This window comes from Vanessa atalanta, chromosome W (assembly GCF_905147765.1).
Source record: "Vanessa atalanta chromosome W, ilVanAtal1.2, whole genome shotgun sequence".
NCBI lineage: Eukaryota > Metazoa > Arthropoda > Insecta > Lepidoptera > Nymphalidae > Vanessa > Vanessa atalanta.
In genome coordinates this window covers 5492632-5514959 of record NC_061901.1, presented here as the reverse complement: position 1 = coordinate 5514959, position 22328 = coordinate 5492632, and the positions used below count along the sequence as shown (strand labels likewise).

General features: G+C 42.3%; 3 protein-coding genes across 3 annotated transcripts; 1 reads left to right on the top strand and 2 right to left on the bottom strand.

Moving 5' to 3' along the window:
• Window positions 1-5616: 5616 nt before the first annotated feature.
• On the bottom strand, window positions 5617-9263 carry LOC125075584. Its single transcript, XM_047687294.1, has 2 exons — window positions 6743-9263; window positions 5617-6383 (listed from the first exon to the last, which is right to left on the bottom strand). The coding sequence occupies exons 1-2, from the start codon at window positions 9261-9263 to the stop codon at window positions 5617-5619; spliced, it is 3288 nt and encodes a 1095-aa protein (XP_047543250.1).
• Window positions 9264-9964: 701 nt separating this feature from the next.
• LOC125075687 lies at window positions 9965-12673 on the top strand. The gene is made up of 2 exons (XM_047687396.1): window positions 9965-10549; window positions 11943-12673. Exons 1-2 carry the CDS (start codon window positions 10109-10111, stop codon window positions 12603-12605), a joined length of 1104 nt encoding a protein of 367 aa, XP_047543352.1. The 5' UTR covers window positions 9965-10108; the 3' UTR covers window positions 12606-12673.
• LOC125075683 lies at window positions 10938-13051 on the bottom strand. Its single transcript, XM_047687392.1, has 2 exons — window positions 12632-13051; window positions 10938-11907 (listed from the first exon to the last, which is right to left on the bottom strand). Exons 1-2 carry the CDS (start codon window positions 13049-13051, stop codon window positions 11146-11148), a joined length of 1182 nt encoding a protein of 393 aa, XP_047543348.1. The 3' UTR covers window positions 10938-11145.
• Between the last annotated feature and the right edge of the window lie 9277 nt (window positions 13052-22328).

Genomic DNA, 22328 nt, shown 5'->3' with positions numbered 1-22328 from the left:
TTGACCCCTAGTCGCCTGAACTTGACTCTCTTGGCTGACGGCGCCCTTAACCAAATTATGAGGTTAGACATGTGCATGACATCACGTACTAGGTCACGACTGCTGGCGGGTCTGGCATGGCTTAGCACTGAAGGAAAGGTATATAATACCATGCCTAGGAACGCAAGATTCAGATCTGCACCTTTGACAGCATCAGAAGCGCAGGCTACTGCTAACAGAGTGACTACACTACCTGAGGAATCAGAATACGAACTGGTGGCACCTAGCCCCACACCTTTAGAAGGTGACACCTCCGATAACACCGCTGAGTACGGTAGTGCCCCCGTGGAACCAACAGAAAGATCGAAGCTGAAAAAAATACCATCAAAAGCTGTCATTACCCGGTATACCAGCTTCCAAAGCTCGGGTCCAGTGACTCCACCTTTATCAGCTACGTGTCAACAGATGTTGGCTATAACTACTAGCACCGACAAAGCAGCAACACAACCACTTTTGAATACTGTGCGCAGTCCATTGGCACGAGACCTGCCATCCATGCAGATGTTGGCTGCATATTCTTCATCTTCAAACGGCTCTCACATTGATACAGCACCGGCTCTTCGGGGTCTGCTGTACGCTTCCGCAGCTTGTGGCGACATGTTCGATGTAGATCGCACCACAAATCACTTCTTACGACGTGAGAACTTACGGTTCAACGCAACCCGCGTACAGCACATCCACACGTGGGCCGAAGGCGTGCGCACTCCAATCAACATAATAGCTGTGACTTTGCCTGCTTCCACAAATCATCTGAAAGGTCACGACGCCGCTCTGGCTAACGCAGGATGGTCAATACAGGCAATGGATCAAACTTGGTGCGCTGTGCCAGTATCTACAGACTTGGTCAGTTCCCCATTCCTGCAGGAGTACATACTCTGCTTTCTCGACACTTCTGTGTGGGCAGGACGCTTGTGTTGTAGAGTAATGACACAGCATACGGCAGAAAATAACGTCGCACATGATACACATTACACGTTCATACCCCACGGCCACAATGTGTCAGTGTCCGGACCAAATGGGGTTATGCTAGTACTATTGGACGAGAGCGTCACTTCTCGTAACAATCACCTACCAATATTAAGACCTGCAGGAATGAATGTATACTCCGGGTCTCCGTACATCAATGAACTGCCTAACGACCTGACGGACTACATGTATAACGCGACTAATGCGTTCCATGATCTATTACTAGACTACCAAAACTCAGCACTGAGAATGTGCCATGCCCTGGAATGGATAGAGACTAACTTATGCGTGGATATGGCATTTCAAATTGCATTCTCGTTGGCCGCAGAGCTCTGCAGCGCTGTCCCAGAATCACCTACCCTAGAGGTCGCCGACGAGGGTGGACGTCGTTACGCACACGCACTGAATGGTGCATGGACGATCGGCGTACATAATTTTGCTGAAGATAATCCCCGTCATACATCATCTGACATAAATGCAGGACCCATTGCGAACAGGTCTGAAACATACACATCTCGTGTAGCTGGGTACAACTGGGCAATGACCAGCCCATTGCTACAGTACCCTATGAGTGCTACTAACATAGAACACGAGGCAGCGGTGGAGAATGATGTCGTTGTAGGATACAACTCCCATTGGGAAACACCATACATGACTGAGTCCATACCTCAATACCAGTGCCATTCAGCCATTTCTTGCTATAGGGTGATGGCTGCTCTGGGGCTAATCGATAAGAACGACTATCGATTCAACATCAAAAACGCAGCAGGATTACAATCTATGCTAGTCATGCAAGGGTCAGCGCTAACTTTGTCCCTAAGTCTATATATGACTAACAACGACATAGATAGATGGATGTGGTCCGGGCTACACGTGGACAACGGTGTGGGCATGATGTCAGCGAGAAATAAGATACGTACACTGACATTAAATCATGTGTTACCTAGTCATGCACATACTATGTTCGGAAGAAATTCACGGCCTGATCATACTATCAGAGGAGACGTGGAAGCGGAATATTATGCGATTGAAATACAGAGGGACCAATGAGCCGCGAGTGTACCGATACCCATGTTTGCGACACAACAGTGGGCAGAGAAGTTCGGTTTGAGGACGTACGTGGAGGTGAAGGGGCAGCACGGAAACGTGACGGATGAGTACGTCACTATGTATGTCGAGATAACAGCAGAAACAAGACTTGCCCTACCATGGTACGCCTCCACTGGGAACACGTATCGTAGACTGCCAAGGATGCTGTCATTACCAGCCAGGGCAGCGCCTGTTTTCATGCCATTGTCCGTAGATAACTGGAGGATCCAAACAATCGGTCGTTGTGGCCCAGAGCCATGCAGCAACGTGTTCGTGGCTAACGTATTCTGCACATCACTGAAGTACCATTGTCGTGACGTTTCTGCGCCTAGCACGGTGCTGATATTAAACGGGCCAATAACATCATCTGTATTCGCGAGTACTCTATGGAACGTGACCCTTTCGGAGTACCCGGACCCTCCCAACATGGCTTTTTTATACAAGGAGGTCACAAGCGCGGGCCCTGGAGAGCGGAAAAGCTCTCCCGAGGTGCACGTGAAATTGATGCAAGACGCAGGCCCGACCCAGGTCCTGTCAGTAGAAGCACCACCAAAAGCGGCAGAGACGCAGGCGGAACCACCCCCAAACCCGTTGACACAGCGAAGTCCGAGTCCGCGGGAGGGTGCACCGACAGTATGATGCAGAACTGTCGAGAATGGCCAGCGCATCGGACTCACATCATCGAGTCTTCACATCGTGCGTTGGCAGATCTACACCACACTGGCTACGACAACAATCAATTCAAATCTAACGCACCTGGCACCTGGGAGTCCCCAGGCAGGAAAAACACCAGGCTGACCTTTCCCGTTATGACTGGGAAACTATTTGACAGGGGAGTGACCCTGTATAGCGTAGCTGTCGACGATGAATTACTCTCATCTATGGATGAAATAGGTAACTTCAAACCCAACGTCGACAAGCTGGGCTCTCTGGTTCGCTTTCGTGTGGAAATGAGAGGCGGCTTTCCTTTAGCAGACACATCCTTCGGATCCGGTCTGGCATTGTTATGCCATCTATACACCGCTGCAGGACAGAGGAACATAGCCAGAACTCTAATTGGGCTATGTCATCGAATACAGAACAATTTCATCAAGAGATTCTCACAGGAACCGAACGTGGTTAACTACACAATCCGTGACGATTTCGTGCGCCAATCTCTTAAGTGCATCAGTAGATGGGCATTTCCAAAAGTGTTCGCACAGGGGCCTGCGTATAAGTTGCTGATGCACTTGGAAACGTTAGGCGCCAAAAGCCCTTGGACGAAGGAGGACGTTTGGAGAGATATAGACAATTGGGTATCCGGAAGACAGCAGGGGAACCTAGATTTACTAAAACCGGATCTGGACGATATCTTCGACAAATGGAAACACGACAAAAACTCAGACAACTTCCTCAATTTCGAAGGATACTGTGCAGACCCCATAAGGTGGGGGACTAGTGGAGGTTTACAGCAACTGATGTTAAAAACATAAGTAGGTGATTTTTTCTACCCAAAAAATGGGTAGAAAGGTATTCACCTACGCGTGATTACCTACCTGTGTCTATGAGTTTGCCTACTTAAAGATTTATCTTTTTATTTACCTACCTGTGTACGCCACTGCGCCTGTATTATTTAACTAACCTGTTTACACTAACTTACCTGCTTATAATTTTAAGTCAACTAACCTAAGTATATATGCCTTCATTCTTACTCGTCAACAACAACTTACCCGTACTATATTTTAATTTTGTCTTTGAATATATACATAAACCTAATCATAATTATCTTGAAATAAAACTTTGCAGTGTTCGTTCGTGCAGACTGCCCGTGACCACAAACACTGCAAACTCGAAACGTCGGGATGTTAAAATAATTAATATACGCGATTAAATCCGTTAAAAACTAGTTTTATTTCAATGTGTAATAATCGCGAAAATCTAAGACAACATTACATAATTATCTTTCTGTTTATTCTTTACACCAATTTACTTATAAATGTTGTCAGCTTACTTATTTCATCTTCACTATGCCACAGAGACGCAAATATAATACAAAATAAAAATGAAAAAATGCAAATTAAATACAAACCTAAAATAGTAGGTACTTATGGCTAGGGACGCAGTATAAGCATTGGTATAGCTGGAAGCTGGTTGACTAGTACGATGAATACATGATTACAAACAGTATTCGGTATCGTTATATTTTCCAAAATAGATGGGTGTAACATTGTTAGCGTAATGTGTGTAATATATACTGGGCATTATATAGAATCGATTTAAGCATAAGTTTTGATGGACGTGTGAGTATTCACGGAGTGTATAGAAAGTATACGGAGATATACAGGGTACAAGATGGTTAAGGTGGTGCACGGACGCGCTAAATGACCGGGAAAATTTTGAAATCGAATAATAAAAAATCATATTTAAACGAAATTCTGCGTTAACTCATGAAATTATACTGATATAAACTTCATATATACGCATTAAAAACATTTAAAATGATGTTACATTCAGTGGACGCCGTAGGGTGGTAATTTGGAAAGATGCAAGAAGTCTTTGACGATTTATATATATATGACGGCGGAGGGCCATCACCACAGTTATAGTTCATGGTTTTCTTATGTGGGCGTCTATCGGTGGGTGACGTAGGATCAAGAAAACACACTTGTACAATCAACCACAGTATAATGACTCAGTAACACAGTTTAAGTAGGTGACCGGAATGCGCGATGGTTCTGTGACTGCACGCGCCGAACGCTCGGAGATTAGTGATGTCCGACGTTCCCCTCAGGCGCATGCTTACACAAACTCCATCGAGTGCCGCTACGTGGCGCTGGCGTTCCGGAAACGACTCCATAACGTAGTCTCGAACGTATACCACTAGATGGCGTTGACAGAAATAATTCACCCGGTTGCGACACGGCCATCCTGCTTGCACTCGCCCACGTGTGATTGTTAACCTGCCGGCAAAACATACCACAGGAAAACCTTGTTCTGCTCGGCCACTTCTGACATTACATACACATCGGATAAATAAAGAAACTCTTAGATCACTACAGTTTAATTTCTATTAACAACTCAACTTCAACTCTACTTTAAAACAATATCGAACAATAGGAATTCAAAATAATCAAAATTACAATTACAGTCAAGATCACCGCGCCAGGCCAGATACCACAGTCATTTTATTCCACATTAACACTATACTGCAACATTATCTTTAAAGTTTACAAAACTCTACTAGTAAAAACCTCTAACGCCACGGCTCTCTAGCCGACTGGCAATCACATTGCCCTGCCGCATCCACCGCGTGGATCGAAACCTTGCATGTGCCCATGTGTATCACCCCGTGACTACACACCATAGTGGTCTCTCTTAGACCCCGACCTCCGCCTGAGTTAAACGCGCACCGCGCACCCACGGTCTACTTGAGTTGCCTCAAGAGATACCGACTTCTACCGGGCTACGACTACGTAATAACTACAGGTACGGTCGAACGCAATACGGCCGCTAGCACCCCTTACTCGTCTACACACATTAAGCTTACTCGTCAATACCGTTACAGCTATCATCAACATCAACATCGACTGGTAAATGACCTGCTGGCATCTTTCTTAACCTATCGTGTGCATATTTGTACGTACGCTTTGAATTTAAAGCCTTTAACATGTAACGATCACCATCCAAAACCTCAATCACCTTAAACGGACCTTTATACTTCGAATCTAACTTTGTTTGGTTCCGTTCTTCGTTTTCTAACAATACAAAGTCACCTACTGCAAAATTCTTAATTTTAGCCTTTGTTTTATCAAATCGAGCCTTATCATATTCCGCACCTTTTGTTATATTCTCAGCCGCGCGATCGCGAATTTCGTTCAAATCAACATCGGTCTCTATTTCGCTACACATCAATGACAACGGTCTTGCAACTTTCCCGATTAAAAGTTCAAGTGGAGAAGCTTTTGTAACTCTATTCATCGTACAATTTATTGCTAGTTGAACCTCGCTTATAGTATCCTGCCACGATTTATCACCGCTTGTTTCTACCGCAGTTAACATTGATTTAAGAACACTCATAACTCTCTCTACTTGACCGTTGGCACGAGATGAACCGGCCGCTATCAGATGTAAGTCAATATTTTTACTAACACAAAAATCACGAAATTCCTTACTCGCAAAACAACGTCCTTGGTCGGCTATTATGCGACTTGGAGCACCAAATAGAGCTGTACTTTTAGTTACGGCGTGAATGCTACTTTTAGAGTCAATGTTTGTCGAATGAAAGAGCAACACGTACTTCGTAAACGCATCTATTAACACGAAAATGTATTCTTTTTTATCGTTTTTGCCGCTACGTTTACGCCCGTCGCGTCTATATGAACCGTATGCCATGGCGTCGTTACTTTAGGTATTGAATGCAATTCGGCTTGAATTTTACCAGAATGCGATTTCGCTACTTTACATGTAACGCAATTATCAATGAATTTTCTAACATACTGAGACATTCCCGGAAACCAATAATAATGAAATAGTTTTTCAGTAGTCTTTTCGGCACCAAGATGAACAATAGCGTCGTGAAAGTTATTAACTACGGACCATCTGAGAGCACGAGGTAAATATGGTAAGCTCTTAGTTCTACCGTTGCGCTGTATTTTTCGGTGTAAGATACCTGACCGTAACACATAAGTTTTCGCTAATTGTTCATCTAAACGATTTTCTTCTAAGTCAGTAATTATTTTTGAAATCTCAGCGTCGCACTGTTGTTCCGCTTGGAGCCAGTTAGGGGAAAGCTCAGTTACGTCAACGCGTTTTGGACTAACACGATCTACTGCTTTTGAATCAAGAGACAAAGGATTTCGCGAGAAGAAGTCTACATGCGACATACGTTTTCCCTCTCTGTATACGACATCAAAATCGAATGACTGTAGAAAGGACCACCATCTATGCGCCCGAGGAGTGAGTTCCTTTTTCGTTTGAGAAGATTTTAACGAATTACAATCAGTAAAGACGGTAAACTTTTTGCCATGAAGATATTGCCTAAAATGCTTGATCGAATTTACAACAGCGAGAGTTTCAAGATCGTACGAGTGATACTGGCTTTCTGCTGGAGATGTTCTTTTACTGTAATAAGCTACTACACTACGTTTATTATCTTTGACTTGAAATAAGATTGCTCCATAGCCTAAACTACTCGCGTCTGTATGCAACTCTACTGGAAGCTCGGGGTCATAGATCGATAATATAGGGTCACTCGATAGAACAGAAATTACTTTTTGACGAATGACTTCATGTTCAGGTTTCCAATTTAATTCGCCTTTCAATGAAGTTAATCGGTGCAAGGGAGCCATTATTTTAGAGAAATCTTTAATCAACTGTCGAAAATAAGACGCTAGACCTATAAACTGTCGTAGTTGAGTCACCGTTTCAGGGGGTGGTAAAGCAGTTAAGGCCTCTACCTTTCTACGATTGGGTTTAATCTGACCGGACTCTACTTCGAATCCCAAGAACTCTACCTTCGTCTTGAGGAAGGAGCACTTCTTGAGGTTCAAAGAGAAACCAGCTTTAGTCAAAACTTCCAATACAGTGTAAAGTCTCTGTAAACCTAACTCTACGTCGGGAGAAACTATCAAAATGTCATCGACATAAACGATCACGTAATCATGAGCTAGATCACCTAGAGCATTCATAATAGCCCGTTGAAATACTGAGATAGCGTTCTTTAAGCCAAAAGGCATAGTTAAAAACTCGTATTGTCCGTCATTTGTTATAAAAGCAGTCATTTCTATGGAATCTTCACTAACCGGAATTAAATGAAAACCACTAGCGCAATCTAATTTAGAAAAATAATTGGCACCGTGAAGTCGCGCAATTTGGTCAGAAATAAGAGGGAGCGGGTAACGATCGGAGACGGTGGTACTATTAAGCTCGCGGTAATCTATACACATACGATCGGAGCCGTCATGTTTCTTTACTAGCAATGCCGGACTCGCGAATGGAGAACAACTAGGCCTAATGATATTAGCTTCTAATAACTCTTTTACACGTTTGCGTACAATACTACGTTCTTCTGTTGACATTCTATACGGTCGCCGCTGCACCGTTCGATTCGAATCAATTAATTTAATCTTAAGCTCGCCTGTGTTTACACGCGTTGTAGGTAAACCGGTAATAAAATACTCAGAAAACTGATTAAGCACGTCCAATAGTTTAGATTTGTTTTCACCAGACACACCCGTCGTAATTAAATCTAATCGTAATGTATTATCACTATTTTGACTGATCGAATATACACAACAAACCTTAGTGAACGAAAGCTCGGTAGCTGTCATATTTACCGCGAAACCACGATTTAAAATCTCACGGCCTAACATAACGTTACTTTGCAAATAGCTATCAGGCAGAACATGTAATAAGATTTCTAGAGGGTGACCGTTAATCGTTACACAACATAAAATCTGTTCTGTAATGAATGCTTGTGTTTTACCAATACCAGTCATAGCAACAACATTATAGTGGCGCTTGCCACTGAACTTTGATGAAAAACTTTCTTTAACTAACGAGCATTCAGCACCAGAATCATATGTAAACTGAATTAATTCACCTCTGTGTATTAATGTCCCGGACGGTGGCTGCACCGTGCAGACGTCAACGCGTCGCTCGCCGCCGTGTGCGCCGCCGACGGCGGGTCCGCTGCCGCCGTGGCTGCTGCTGTTGCACCGCGCGGCGATGTGACCCGGCTTGCCACATTTAAAGCTAACCAAGGTCTTGGCTGCCGGCTGCTGCGATGCTTGACTCGACGATGTTGTAGGTGTAGGCCGTCCTCTCGTGTCAATCGTTTTACTTCTACATTCAACTCGCTTATGACCACTTTTGCCACTGTTATAACACTGAACTTGGGTCAGCCTCGCTCGCTTCACGTCAGTTGTATTTGACAACTCACTGGTGGTGTTTATTTTGCGCTTGAGATGTGAAAAAGCACTCAGTTCTTGTTGTAATTTCTCTCTCGATGTAATGTTCGTAGTAAATGCCATGCGCTGAAGTCGCGGCTCGAACTGTGACAAGTGAGCGAGTACTGTTGCTACGGCGATTTCTTCTTTGTTTACGTCTTTCCATCGGTTGGTCAGCGACGAAATCAATCGACTTGCAAATGCGGGTAGTGTTTCTTTTTCACTTGGTTTCTCAGCACTCATCTTAATGAGGGTACCCGCCAATGTTTCGGTCGAAATAAATCGTGTTGCGAAGAGAGCTTTGAATTCAACCCACGTGATACCCTCATAGGCTATTTGAGATAGCTAAGTTGATGCTTCACCTTTTAGCGCCTTGCTGACCGCCAAAACAAGTCGACCGCCGCTTGGAGGATTTTCGGCGAAACACAAGTCAGTCGTCGCGCACCAGGATCTTGCATCAGCATCCTTTTTCTCAGGATCGAATGCTGGTAGTTCTTCATGGTGGGCCGGCTTAGATGATTGTAGGGCCTCAATCAATGCTCGCATGTTCTGGTTTTGTTGCTCGAACATTGCAGGCCAGATGTTCGTCTCATTGTTTTGATCCAACGCTGATCCCACTTCTGATGACGGCGGAGGGCCATCACCACAGTTATAGTTCATGGTTTTCTTATGTGGGCGTCTATCGGTGGGTGACGTAGGATCAAGAAAACACACTTGTACAATCAACCACAGTATAATGACTAAGTAACACAGTTTAAGTAGGTGACCGGAATGCGCGATGGTTCTGTGACTGCACGCGCTGAACGCTCGGAGAGTAGTGATGTCCGACGTTCCCCTCTGGCGCATGCTTAGGCGTCCCCTAAACGATCCATTTTTTTGCGCAATATTGTAAATTGTGCAATATAATTAATCGTCTAGGGCTAATATTGAAGATTGCGCAATGATTGAACGAAAGTTTGAGCGAGTTTAATTTTTATTGCACCATATTTTTCCTTTGCATCGTATAGGGTCAATATTGCGCAATATTTTTTAGTCTGTGTTTCGTCGGGGCAAGGAGAAGAGAACACGCACACGCTCGCATCCCAAAGATGGCCGAACAAGACAATACGAAAGTGAAGGAAAGGGAGTTTATCGTGGAATGCATACAATTGTATAGAGAATTGCCGTCTTTGTGGAATGTCAAGAGCAAAGAATATCATAACCGTGATAAAAAAAAAGTTGATTACGAAACATTGTTGTCTAAATATAAAGAGATGTTTCCAAAGGCAAGCAAAGATGACGTGAAGAAGAAATTCAACTCTTTGAGAACAAATTACCGAAAGGAACTCAAGAAACACCTTCAGTCGATGAAATCTGGATCTAGCGCAGACGACATATACCAACCTACTTTATGGTATTATAATGAAATGGTTTTTTTACAAGATCAGGAAACCGCATCGGATTCACAGTCTAGTATGGATGCTGAGTCTACTGTACGTAGTCCGGGAGGACACACTGTACATTCTAGTTTAGATAACAATGATACACAAGTAAGTTTTAATTAATTTTATTTTAATGAATACGTTTACATATTTATTTAGGTCCTAGTATTTAATTATATATTTTTTAATATATAGAGTTGTAGGTATGTTTAATTAACCATTTTCTCTTGCCAGGGAAATGCACCTTCATTGTTACAAAATTCATTGTGTAAGGTTTTAATAGATAAATTGTTATGTATTTTGTTAGTATGTAAAACATTGTGTTCATATTTCGATTATTGGATGTTAATTTGACTAATTTGCGATAGCCAATCAGAAGTGTAAGATTTTAATAGATATACTTGTTAAAATTGTGTAAGGTTTTAATAAATATACTTGTTAAAATTGTTATTTATTTTGTATAGTATGTAAAACATTGTGTTTTTATACGATCAATTAATATTTCGATTATTGGATGTAAATTTGACTAAATTTGCGATAGCCAATCAGAAGCGTTCGCCAATCACAGCGAGGACTTGATCATAGTTGAGGACGGCTGAATAACGAGAGGCATTCTGTTCGGAGCGCTCAACGAGGGAACAACGATAAATTGTTGTAATATATAATTGTTAGAGAAAGTAAATACTTTGTTTAAATTGGCTGACCTAAGACTCCCTATAATTGTAATTGTCCCGTGCTTGTTTTGCGATATTCAGTGAATTTTTTTTATTGATGTTTTCCAATGGTTTCAACTGAAATACTTCTTTAGATGGTGGGTGTATTATTGCTGATTCGTGGTCTTCACGAAACATTAATGATGGAGATAAGTAGGAACGGGATTTCCTCAAAAAATTGTGTAGATAACAACAAGTCAAAACAATTTTTCTTACTTTTGTAGGATCAAAAGGAAATGCTCTTTGAAATACTCCAAAACGAGTACCTAGTATACCGAAAACACTTTCAACCATCCTTCTAGCTCGCGATATTCGATAGTTATATATACGTTTTTCTTTTGTTAATCCAGTTTGGATATAAGGTTTCAGTAAATTTTGAGACATTGGAAAGGCATCATCTCCAACAAAAAAATATGGAAGTTTTCGGAAACTTCCAGGCAACAATTCAGGTGGTGGAATATTTAAAGCGTTATTTTTTAATTGCTGTCCAAATGTTGTATTCTGCAGCACACTCCCATCTGATACGCGCCCATTAGTCCCTATATCAACCATAATGAACTCGTAGTTAGCATTTACAACCGCCATTAACACAATACTGAATGTTTTTTTGTAGTTATAGTAGTATGATCCAGAACCAGGAGGTTTCTTTATGTCCACGTGCTTGCCATCTTTAGCACCGATTACATGAGGAGCATTCCACTGGCTCTCAAAATCCTTGGCAACTTGTTTCCATTCCTCGGCAGTTTGTGGTAGCTGAAAACAAAATAACAAATTGTTTATTTTTTCAGGAAAATAGTTCAACCATTGATGCTGATGAAGTGGCATCTACATCCTATGCAGTTCCGATGAGAAAAGATAAAAAATTAAAGAGAAAACCTGAAGATGACCTTATGCAGTTGGCAGCTGAGCGTCTAAGACAGAAACCGGATGAATATGAAAACTGGGCTTTGTCTTGTGCTGCAGATTTAAAGAAAATGGAACCAACACAACAAATCTTTGCTAAGAGTGCTATTGCTGCCATTCTCATGGAAGGACAGTTAGGTCTTTTACATCGCAATTCGGTTAAAATAAATACTCCAACATTAACAATAACTCAATCTCTGTCATATACCAGATCCACGCCAACTCCAACAAATTACAGCAGCACGCCATCGCCTCGCTATTTTATAAATCAACAGCTAAATTCTGCACCTTCACCTAAGGAGCTGCCACATTACCAGCAGATAAATACTCCAACAATAACTCCATCTCCGACATACATCATATCCACGCCAACTCCACCAAATTACAATAACTATTCTCCACAGCAAAATTCTGAACTTCCATCTGAGGAATTGCCACATTACCAACAGAACGTGTACTACTCCCAACAAGATAATCGGCAGAACATGGACAATTCTCAACAAGAAAATGATGATAAAGACATGTCTCAATATATAAAGTTTAATTAATAAATAAAAAGATGATCTTTACTTACCTTGATTAATTTATTCAAAACCTTTATTATGGCATCGCAGGTTTCCATAATTATTAGGGAAAGATTTTGTGGGGAAATAGCACTGTGAAACTTTAAATCTTCTAGAGTATTCCCAGTGGCTAGATACCGTAATGTTATTGAAAGCCGTTGAAAAGGTGGTATTGCTTCCCTCATGTTTGTATTTTTTTTCTCAATCAATTGCGCAACCAATTTTAGTAGCTCTTGAAACTGTTCCAAATCCAGTCGTACATAATTCTTGAAGTCATTTTCCTCAGTTAACATCAAGTCTTTTAAGAGATTTTCGTGAGTGTATTTTGGCCTTTTCAAGTACCAATCTTTCGACCAACGACGTGTTCGTTTACGTTTACGCTTAGCCACAAGCAATAATAGTACAGCTGCAGCTAAATCTTGTGCGGACATGTTGCTTGGATCAAACTATTTTCCGACTGAACACAAAAACATTGCACAATTTCCGAAGTTCTTAAAATTGGGCAATATAATTAAGCGTTTGGATTCAAAACGCAATTCAATCTTATTGTGCAATTAAATATATTATACAATGTTATTGTAGGTCTAGGGAGCACCTTACACAAACTCCATCGAGCGCTACGTGGCGCTGGCGTTCCGGAAACGACTCCATAACGTAGTCTCGAACGTATACCACTAGATGGCGTTGACAGAAATAATTCACCCGGTTGCGACATATATATACCGACTAAATATAAGTAGCACGAAAGGCTTAACATTACTTTATAGAGAAAATAAAGTTAAGTCACTATTATACCAATTCAATATAAACATAAACGTATCCATTAAAGGCTTGGTGAAGACGGATAATAATACTCACGTGAATTCATATGTTTTTTGCCAGGGTCATCGTTAAGACTTGATCTTGAGATATGATGGTGGCGAGTGGAGATATTAACTTTATGCGAGTGTCTGGTCGGTTAATAAATAATACTCACGCACAAGTCCATATAAATATATAACATATTACACACGAGATAATCTATATACACAATACAGAAAACAAAGAACATTACACAATTTATATATACATATTTAGAAAGAACAAATAAGCACAAGCACGAATGACAAAATTAAACACGTAGATACAGATATGTATCTATATAAATTGAGCCTTAACAGCGAGTAAGCGTAATGGGGCACGGATTTTACGTCGGTAATAGATTATCGACTGACCGAATGACCGACTGATGGACGATGCGCTCGCACAGGTAGGCGCGACCGTCGAGGGATCGAACCCAAATTAACGTCACAAGAGATAAGATATTAAATCCATTGTACTGAATGCGATCATCTGTTCCGCCGTTAATCCGATATTTAAATCGGGTGAATATAATACTTTAATTTGAATTATTTTTTATTTTAATTTGTGAATGTCTTTGTGGATGAATGTGTATGTATATACATTTTGAATGAATATGTGGCTGGACGCCAAAGAGATCATGGAATTCAGATTACAATACAATCAAGTTTAAGTACAACGAACGAGTGGGGCAGGAGAAGAAAGGGGGCTTCTGAGGGCATTCGGGTGAGATAAGTGTAAGGTTTTAATAGATGAATTTGTTAAAATTATTTTATATTCCGCATAACATATAAAACGTTGCAGATTATTAAAATATTTGAAAATGTTTATTAATAAATTAAGTTAATTTTGACCCTATCAATTAATGTTTCGATTATTGGATGTTCATTTGACTAAATCTGCGATAGCCAATCAGAAGCGTTGGCCAATCACATCAACTGAATCGTAGTTGAGCATGGCGGGCTAACGACGGACACTCTGGCTTGAGCAATCGTCGAGGACATAGCTCCAAAGTTAAATAATATATAACAATTATTGAAAGTAATTACAGTGTGTAACGTGTGTGTGTACCCCGGGCCAAAGTGTGTTACGTCCCTGGGCCGCGTATTGCCCCTCTTTCCCCTTCGTACGATACCCCGTACCCCTGCGTCCGCCCGTAGGTGCCGCCATCTTATATATACCGGGATACCGGGAAGCTATTTAGTCTAATCGGCGCCGACGCAGGGGTTGCGTTACGCTCGCGAAGTTTTTTTTCTTTCATCTTTCTGTAAAATTATTGTATAAGTGATAGTTTCACTAAAGTGGCGCTCAACGTACTGGCCGCGAATCGTAATTTGTTTGTTCAAGTATACCGACATTTAGTATACGTTTACGTTTACGTAGTCGTTTTAGTTATACGTTAAAATTCGAATAAAACACGCGAGAACAATGCCACCGCGTAAAGTGCGTAATAACGATAAGGACAATGACTCCAGTTCTAGTGAAGACTCGGTGAGAATGGCGATGCCTACTTCCAACGCACCTGCACCTGTGCTTATGTCCGGAGACCAGCTTTCTTCGCTTTTGGCTGCCTTTACACGGGCTCAGGCCGAAGCGAATCAAAGGCTTGTGGAATCTCTCGCGGCTTCGCACTTAGGAGGGGCGCCGGGTGAATCTACCGCCGCCGCTATCACGTCTCCTAATGCTGGAAATTTTTCAAAGTGCACTACCCGCTTTGATGGTTCATCGCAGCACCCTGAATGCGTGGAAGCGTTTATAGACGCTGTGGAAATATACAAAGAGTGTGCATCAGTCAGCGACGACATGGCACTCCGTGGGCTTCCTATGCTATTAACCGGCGATGCAGCTGTATGGTGGCGCGGCGTAAAGAACGAAATAACGTCGTGGTCGGTCGCTCTTAAGCGCTTACGATCGATGTACGGAGTACCGCGCCCGGGATATAAAGTGTTCCGCGATATATTTTCCGTAGAACAAGGTACGGAACGCGCTGACGTATTTATCGTAAGGATTAGAGCCTTGTTCGCGAAATTGCCGTACCACTTGCCGGAGGAGGCCAAGGTAGACGTTATATACGGACTTTTACATAAAAGGGTTCGTAAGAGATTATCCAGAGACCAAGTAAGCGATATTGAATTCCTGATAGAAAGGGCTCGAGCCATCGAAGAGTCGCTGACGGAGAATTCGTCGTCGATAACTAGCAAATATACCACGTCGCTACAGTCGTCGAGTACATCGCTTCTCGCGCCGCCGCCGCCGCCGAGGCGCGGCGAGAACGCATCGGAACAAGGCGCGGCTGGCGCCACGCCGGGTACGAGTTCGGCGAAGGTGCGCGCCGTTGCCGGCGCCTACGCGCTGAGCCATCGCGCTCGCGCACCGTCTTCAACAAGTGATAGTGGTGGTGAATTTAAGAGTGCAGCTAGTGATATTGATAAGAAACTTTTTTGTGTTTATTGTAAAGTCCGCGGTCATGTCCGCGATTCATGTGATAAGTTAAGTAAGAAGTCCCCATCTGTAAGTACATTTTGTTATGGTTGTGGTGAAAAAGGTCATGTTAGGATGAATTGTCCGAAATGTAAACAAAATGTTAACCCTTTATCTGATAAGGTAAAAGTAGAAAATGTATTTTCATCTATTTTGATTCACGATGGGCAATCGCATTTGCAGTCTGTTAATAATAGTGAGCTGGGTCGACCAATCGTACGTGTGGGAATAAGGGGCTATACCGGTACCGCGTTGTTAGATACCGCCGCACGTCGTAGTATTGCAAGTACGGGTACTTTATATCCATTATTAAAACGTAGTGGTTGCACATTTCGTACTGAGAATATGTCGGTAAAACTCGCGGACGGCACGGTTAGATTTACCAGAGTATTGTTAACCACTGTTGACGTTCAACTTACTTCCATAATTATACCTGTAGAGTTTGTTATTTTGCCGGATGCTGTTAATAACGAAACATTGTTAGGAATTGATTTTATTGTTAAGGCGAAGTTGAATATCGATTTTTCTAACTTAACTTGGTGCATTGGTGACCGGCCTCAGACTTTACACCCCTTAACGTGGGAATCCTCGCGCGACCCTGTTGAGTGTGCCGCTGTGAACATCTTGCGTGATGATGAGGGTGTCACATTGTCGGAGACAGAAAGGTCCCGCTTGGATGATTTGCTAAGCGAATATTTGGATATTTTTAATTTAGTCGGGGAACCAACTCCATATGTCACGCACCATATTGACACCGGCGACCATCCCCCTATTGCCGTCCCTCCGTACCGTGTGACGCCTGCGAAGAAAGAAGTCATACGTGCCGAGTTGGATCGGATGTTAACCGAAGATGTTATTGAGGAATGCGAGTCCGCTTGGGCTGCGCCTTGTGTTCTGGTGCCTAAGTCCAATGGTACGTTCCGCTTTTGTGTCGATTATCGTAAACTAAATGCCGTCACTAGGACGGACGCATATCCCATGCCACGTATTGACGAGCTGATACAGTCAACAAAAAAAGGTTGTGTGATGAGTTCGATAGATTTACGGAGTGGGTATTGGCAAGTCAATACTGAGGATCGGGATAAAACCGCTTTCGTCACCCCTTTTGGGACTTTCCGCTTCAAGCGTATGCCGTTCGGGCTTAAAAACGCCCCCGCGACGTTCCAACGTCTAATCGACCGTTTCAGGTCGGGATCTTCGTTGGGTGACAAAACTATTTTAGGGTATTTGGATGATTTATTAGTTATTTCTGAAAATTTTGAAACTCATCTTTCAGACCTACGTGCGGTATTTGAACGTCTCCGCAAGTTCAAACTACGGGCGAACCGAGAGAAATGTGCTTTTGCTAGGGAGCGGCTTAAATACCTTGGACACGTCATCTCACGAGATGGGATATCCCCCGATGAAGAGAAGGTTCGTGCAGTTCTTGACATGAAAGAGCCAACCAATCTCCAACAGCTTCGTACCTTCCTCCAGACTTGCTCTTGGTTTCGAAAATTTATTCCAGAGTTCTCGAGAGTCGCTGAGCCCCTCACCCGTCTTACCAAGAAGTCGCAGGTCTGGAAGTGGAATGAAGAGCAAGCTAACGCTTTTCTACAGCTGAAGACTCTATTGGCTTCACCTCCTATTCTAGCTCAGCCAGATTATTCAAAACCGTTTATACTAAGGACTGATGCTAGCAATTTCGCTCTAGGTGCAGCTTTGCTCCAGGGGGAGTCCTCCCACGACGAACATCCACTTGAGTATGCCAGCCGTCTCCTCACACCTGCCGAGCGCAATTATTCTACCACGGAAAGAGAGGCGCTGGCCGTTGTTTGGGCAGTGGAGAGATTTCGCGGATATATAGATGGCCACCCGGTATGGGTTAGGAGCGATCATCAACCTCTTAAGTGGTTATTTTCCCTTAAGTCGCCTTGTGGTAGACTTACTCGTTGGGCCTTAAAGCTCCAGTCCTTCGATATTCAAATAGAATATACCCCTGGTAAAGCCAATGTATTAGCCGACGCGCTTAGCCGTCCCGTTACAGATAGCACCGTGTCTGAGTGTGCTGTTTGCCCTGTGAGCGTTGATGTTCCGCGTTGGGATGCTACGTCCGTCCGAGAAGCTCAGTTAGCCGACCCCGAAGTAGCCAAGATTCTTAACGACTTGGAGAGTTCCGACGAATTGGCAATTCATCGTTGGACTGAGAGAGGTTATTATTTAAATCAGGGAGTGCTGTATAAGTTTGTTGAAGATTCGGACTCCGAGGAGCCACAGTTGGTCGTACCGGAAAGTTTACGGGGCCAAGTTATGTATGAATGTCACGATTCTCCTACTGCCGCCCACGGTGGAATCCAGCGGACTATTCATCGTATATCTCAACAATTTTACTTCCCTGGTATGAGGCGCTATATTACAGAGTACCTGAAAACGTGTACTGAATGTCAGCGGTACAAGTCATCAAATACAAAGCCTCCAGGTTTACTTCAAACTCCGGTGCCAGCACAACGGTTTGAGGTTATTGCCGTCGATCTTTTTGGACCTTTGCCGAAGGGACCTCAAGGTGAGCGATGGGTATTAATTGTAGAGGATACCACTAGCAAGTGGGTTGAACTCTTTGCCCTTACCGAGGCTACTGCGGAGGTCTGTGCAAAAACCCTTGTTGGAGAAATCTTCATGAGATTTGGGCTTCCGCGGCGCATTATTTCTGATAACGGAGTTCAATTTGTAGCTGACGTCATGCAGAAAGCATTATTTGTTTTAGGTGTGAAGCAGAATCTGATACCACTTTACCATCCAGAAGCTAATCCCGTGGAACGCAAGAACCGCGACCTTAAAACTCATCTCGCTATTCTGTTAGAAGACGATCATAAACGATGGCCTGAAGTTTTACCATTCGTTCGATTCGCTTTCAACAGTTCTCTAACTATTCCTACCGGATGTACTCCAGCATTTCTAACATTTGGTCGAGAGCTTCGTTCTCCTCTATCTGCTCAGGCTGATTTACGGACCATCATCGAATCCGAAAATTTTGTTCCTCAGATAACCCCTTACCTTGTTAAGCTTGTTGAGTATCTTACCACCGCCAAGGAGACAATCGAGCAGCACCAAGATGGGCGCAAGGCCCAGGCCGATAAGAGTCGACGCGACGTAGCCCCGTTCGAAGAAGGTGATCTTGTGTTGATGAAAACCCATGTGCTTAGTAGCACCGACAAGGGAGCTTCCTCTAAGTTCGTCCCGAAGCAAGACGGCCCTTATGTGGTTACTAAAAGGGTCACTCCCACTACTTACATCTTGTCCTCGCAAAAGTCTGGAGATATTGTTGGTAAGTATCACGTATCCGATCTGCGTAGGTATCATGCTAGGGATGGTGTTTGTCCGGAGCCGGTTGCACCGAAACGTCGTAGAGGCCGTCCGCGGAAGTCTTAGGCTAAATTGTTTGACCATTCAGGAGGGGTTCCTTCGTGGTCAAAAGGGGAAGAGTGTAACGTGTGTGTGTACCCCGGGCCAAAGTGTGTTACGTCCCTGGGCCGCGTATTGCCCCTCTTTCCCCTTCGTACGATACCCCGTACCCCTGCGTCCGCCCGTAGGTGCCGCCATCTTATATATACCGGGATACCGGGAAGCTATTTAGTCTAATCGGCGCCGACGCAGGGGTTGCGTTACGCTCGCGAAGTTTTTTTTCTTTCATCTTTCTGTAAAATTATTGTATAAGTGATAGTTTCACTAAAAGTGTTTAATGTAACTGTTCTAAGATCCCTTTAGTTCAGAAGTGGGATCATCAAGAAAATTTCACATTTTCTTGTCAAGCCCTCATTATTAAAAAGTAAAGCGTAAGTAACGATTTTTAAAAGATTTTTTTTTTTTTCAGATCTTATTGAAGTTAATATGATAAAATTTTATGCGTTCTACATTAAAAAGTAAATTTTGATGACAATATTTTTAAATTTGTTTTTTCTTTTTTTTAAATGACGCACAAAATAAAATACAATTAAATTACCTCGTAGTAGAAAATTATGTTTAATCGAAATAATTAAGGGTAATTGGTATTTTATTTGAATGGAAATATTTATTTAAGAATAAAAACATTACATGTTTTGCAGCTTAGTGTAGTTAATTATGAAGAATAATTGCTAATTTCAAATAGAATTTAACGGTGTCAACAAATAAAACAAAATAATTCTAATAAAAAAAAAATATATTAAGCTGGTATTTGAAAGTTTCAGATAAATTGGAAATGGAAGGCAATGATAATTAAACCCTTGGAGGAGGGCCTAAAAATGACGAAACCCTAGGTGGAGGGTCGTGATTAAGAAAGGCAACCCTAGGTGGAGGGTTGGCCTTGGAAAGGAAACCCTAGGTGGAGGGTTGGGCCTTGGAAAGGAAACCCTAGGTGGAGGGTTGGGCCTTGGAAAGGAAACCCTAGGTGGAGGGTTGGGCCTTGGAAAGAAAACCCTAGGTGGAGGGTTGAGGTTAAGTAAAAAAAAAACCCTAGGTGGCGGGTTCAGGTTAAAGTTAAGGTTTAGAAGTAATATCAAAGAAACGAATCAGGTAAAAAAAAATACGTCTGATGAAGACGAGTGTCGATGAGTTTCTGTCACCAAAGAGAGGCTGGATGTCAAAATGTAGGGAAAAGGGTAGAAATACTAAGTTAATGGATAAGTTTTTATCTATTTTAGAAAAGGTTAAGTGTTCAGATCAACCAAATATATGACACGAGTGTGGTAATTTACGATTTGGAAGGAAGGGAAATCTTATATTATTCTCTGCCTAAGCTAAGTGGTTGCTAAGTTGCTAAAACAAGGTGTCAGGGTCTGAATTCGGTATTACATACGTGGGCTGAATGGAAGAAGAAATTGTTAGAGTATTTCCCATGTAAAGAGGATTACGCTGAGTTTTAACCGAAATGTTGGCCAAAAGGCAAAAATACGGGAAACAAGTAGTCTCCTATATTTATCTATATATATTATATATCAAGAAACTTTACGGAGAAGAACAACCCCCCTCCAAGTGTGGAGATTTTAACAGAATTGGTCATCTCATTTCCAACTGATACAAAAATACGGTAAGATCTGCTATCGAAGTTCGGCAAAATTTCACATCAAGTAATGATTTACAACAAAAAAAAAAAAAAAAACACAGATGTCCGAAGTAATGACTGAAGGCACTGGAATAGATAAGTATGTAATGGACATAAGTATCGATTCCCTGTCATGTACATGTAGGGAGCCAATGTTCCCTTCGGAGAAAGTTATATAAAATCTCGAGGTCTTCAAATGACATTTAGAGGCATAGGAGCCAGTCTAGTAAGCCCCGTAGGAGTGGTTTTTGCCACTGTTGAGGTTCAAGGGTTCAAAGGGCAGAAACAATCGATTTATACGTCGTGGAAGATTACGATCTGATGCATCTTATTCTTTTGGGGCATTCATTTACGGAAAAACCCAACAAACTGATAATTAAAACCCCAGCCGCGATTAAATTTCAGAGAATGCCTCGAAATCAAAACAAATTAATTCTTCACCTATGACTGCGAAGTTCCCTGTAACATATGCGAGCAATTCAGATTTCTACTAAGTGTTAAGTGTACGTAAGAGGTATATTACGTAACCAAGAAGGTAAGGAGTATTATTTAATTCCCAACCAGTACGAGATTAAGAACGGTCGTGGCCCAATTCTGATTTGATTTACAATGCTACATCGACCCTTGGAGCAAAGGAACTCTTTTGACACGGCCTTTTCAACGAAACCAAATCTTAACATATAATATCAAAAATTCATTTAGTGTTATTATTAATGACGCTGTTTTGAATACGTCCGTAAGTTGGAACCAAAGGTTAAACACAAAGCAACGGCAATGAATTGAAAGATTCACTGGTAAGGTACAGTGATTGTTTTTCAAGTGGACTACATGATTTAGGATTTACAAATGTTACTAAAATGACCATAGAGCTAATTCATAGTAAGTTGTATACCGTCCATACCGTATGTCGTACGCTGAAAGACTGATAGGCCCTCAATAGGAAAACCAAAAAGGATCACTACCCGATGGAAGATCAACTTGACCCATTGGCAGATTCTTTAGATTTCTTGGGATTAACTTATTATTATATTATGATATACTTATTCTTTGGGACCAGGTAGTAAGATAACTGAAGCGGTCTCTAAGTTCCCGCGTCCTACTAATCAATACGGGATACGCCAATTCCTTGGTTTGCCTGGCTTCTTCCGACGTTTCATTGAAGGGTATGCAATGGTCACTGCTCTGCTAACAGACTTGTTAAAGAAATATGTTGGGTGGTTTAGGAACAACGAGCAGGAACCAGTATTTGGTAAGGTAAAGAAGTTGCTTACGAGTAGGCCTATACGGGCACTATATGTTTTTTTGGGATTACATACGGATGCTTGCAC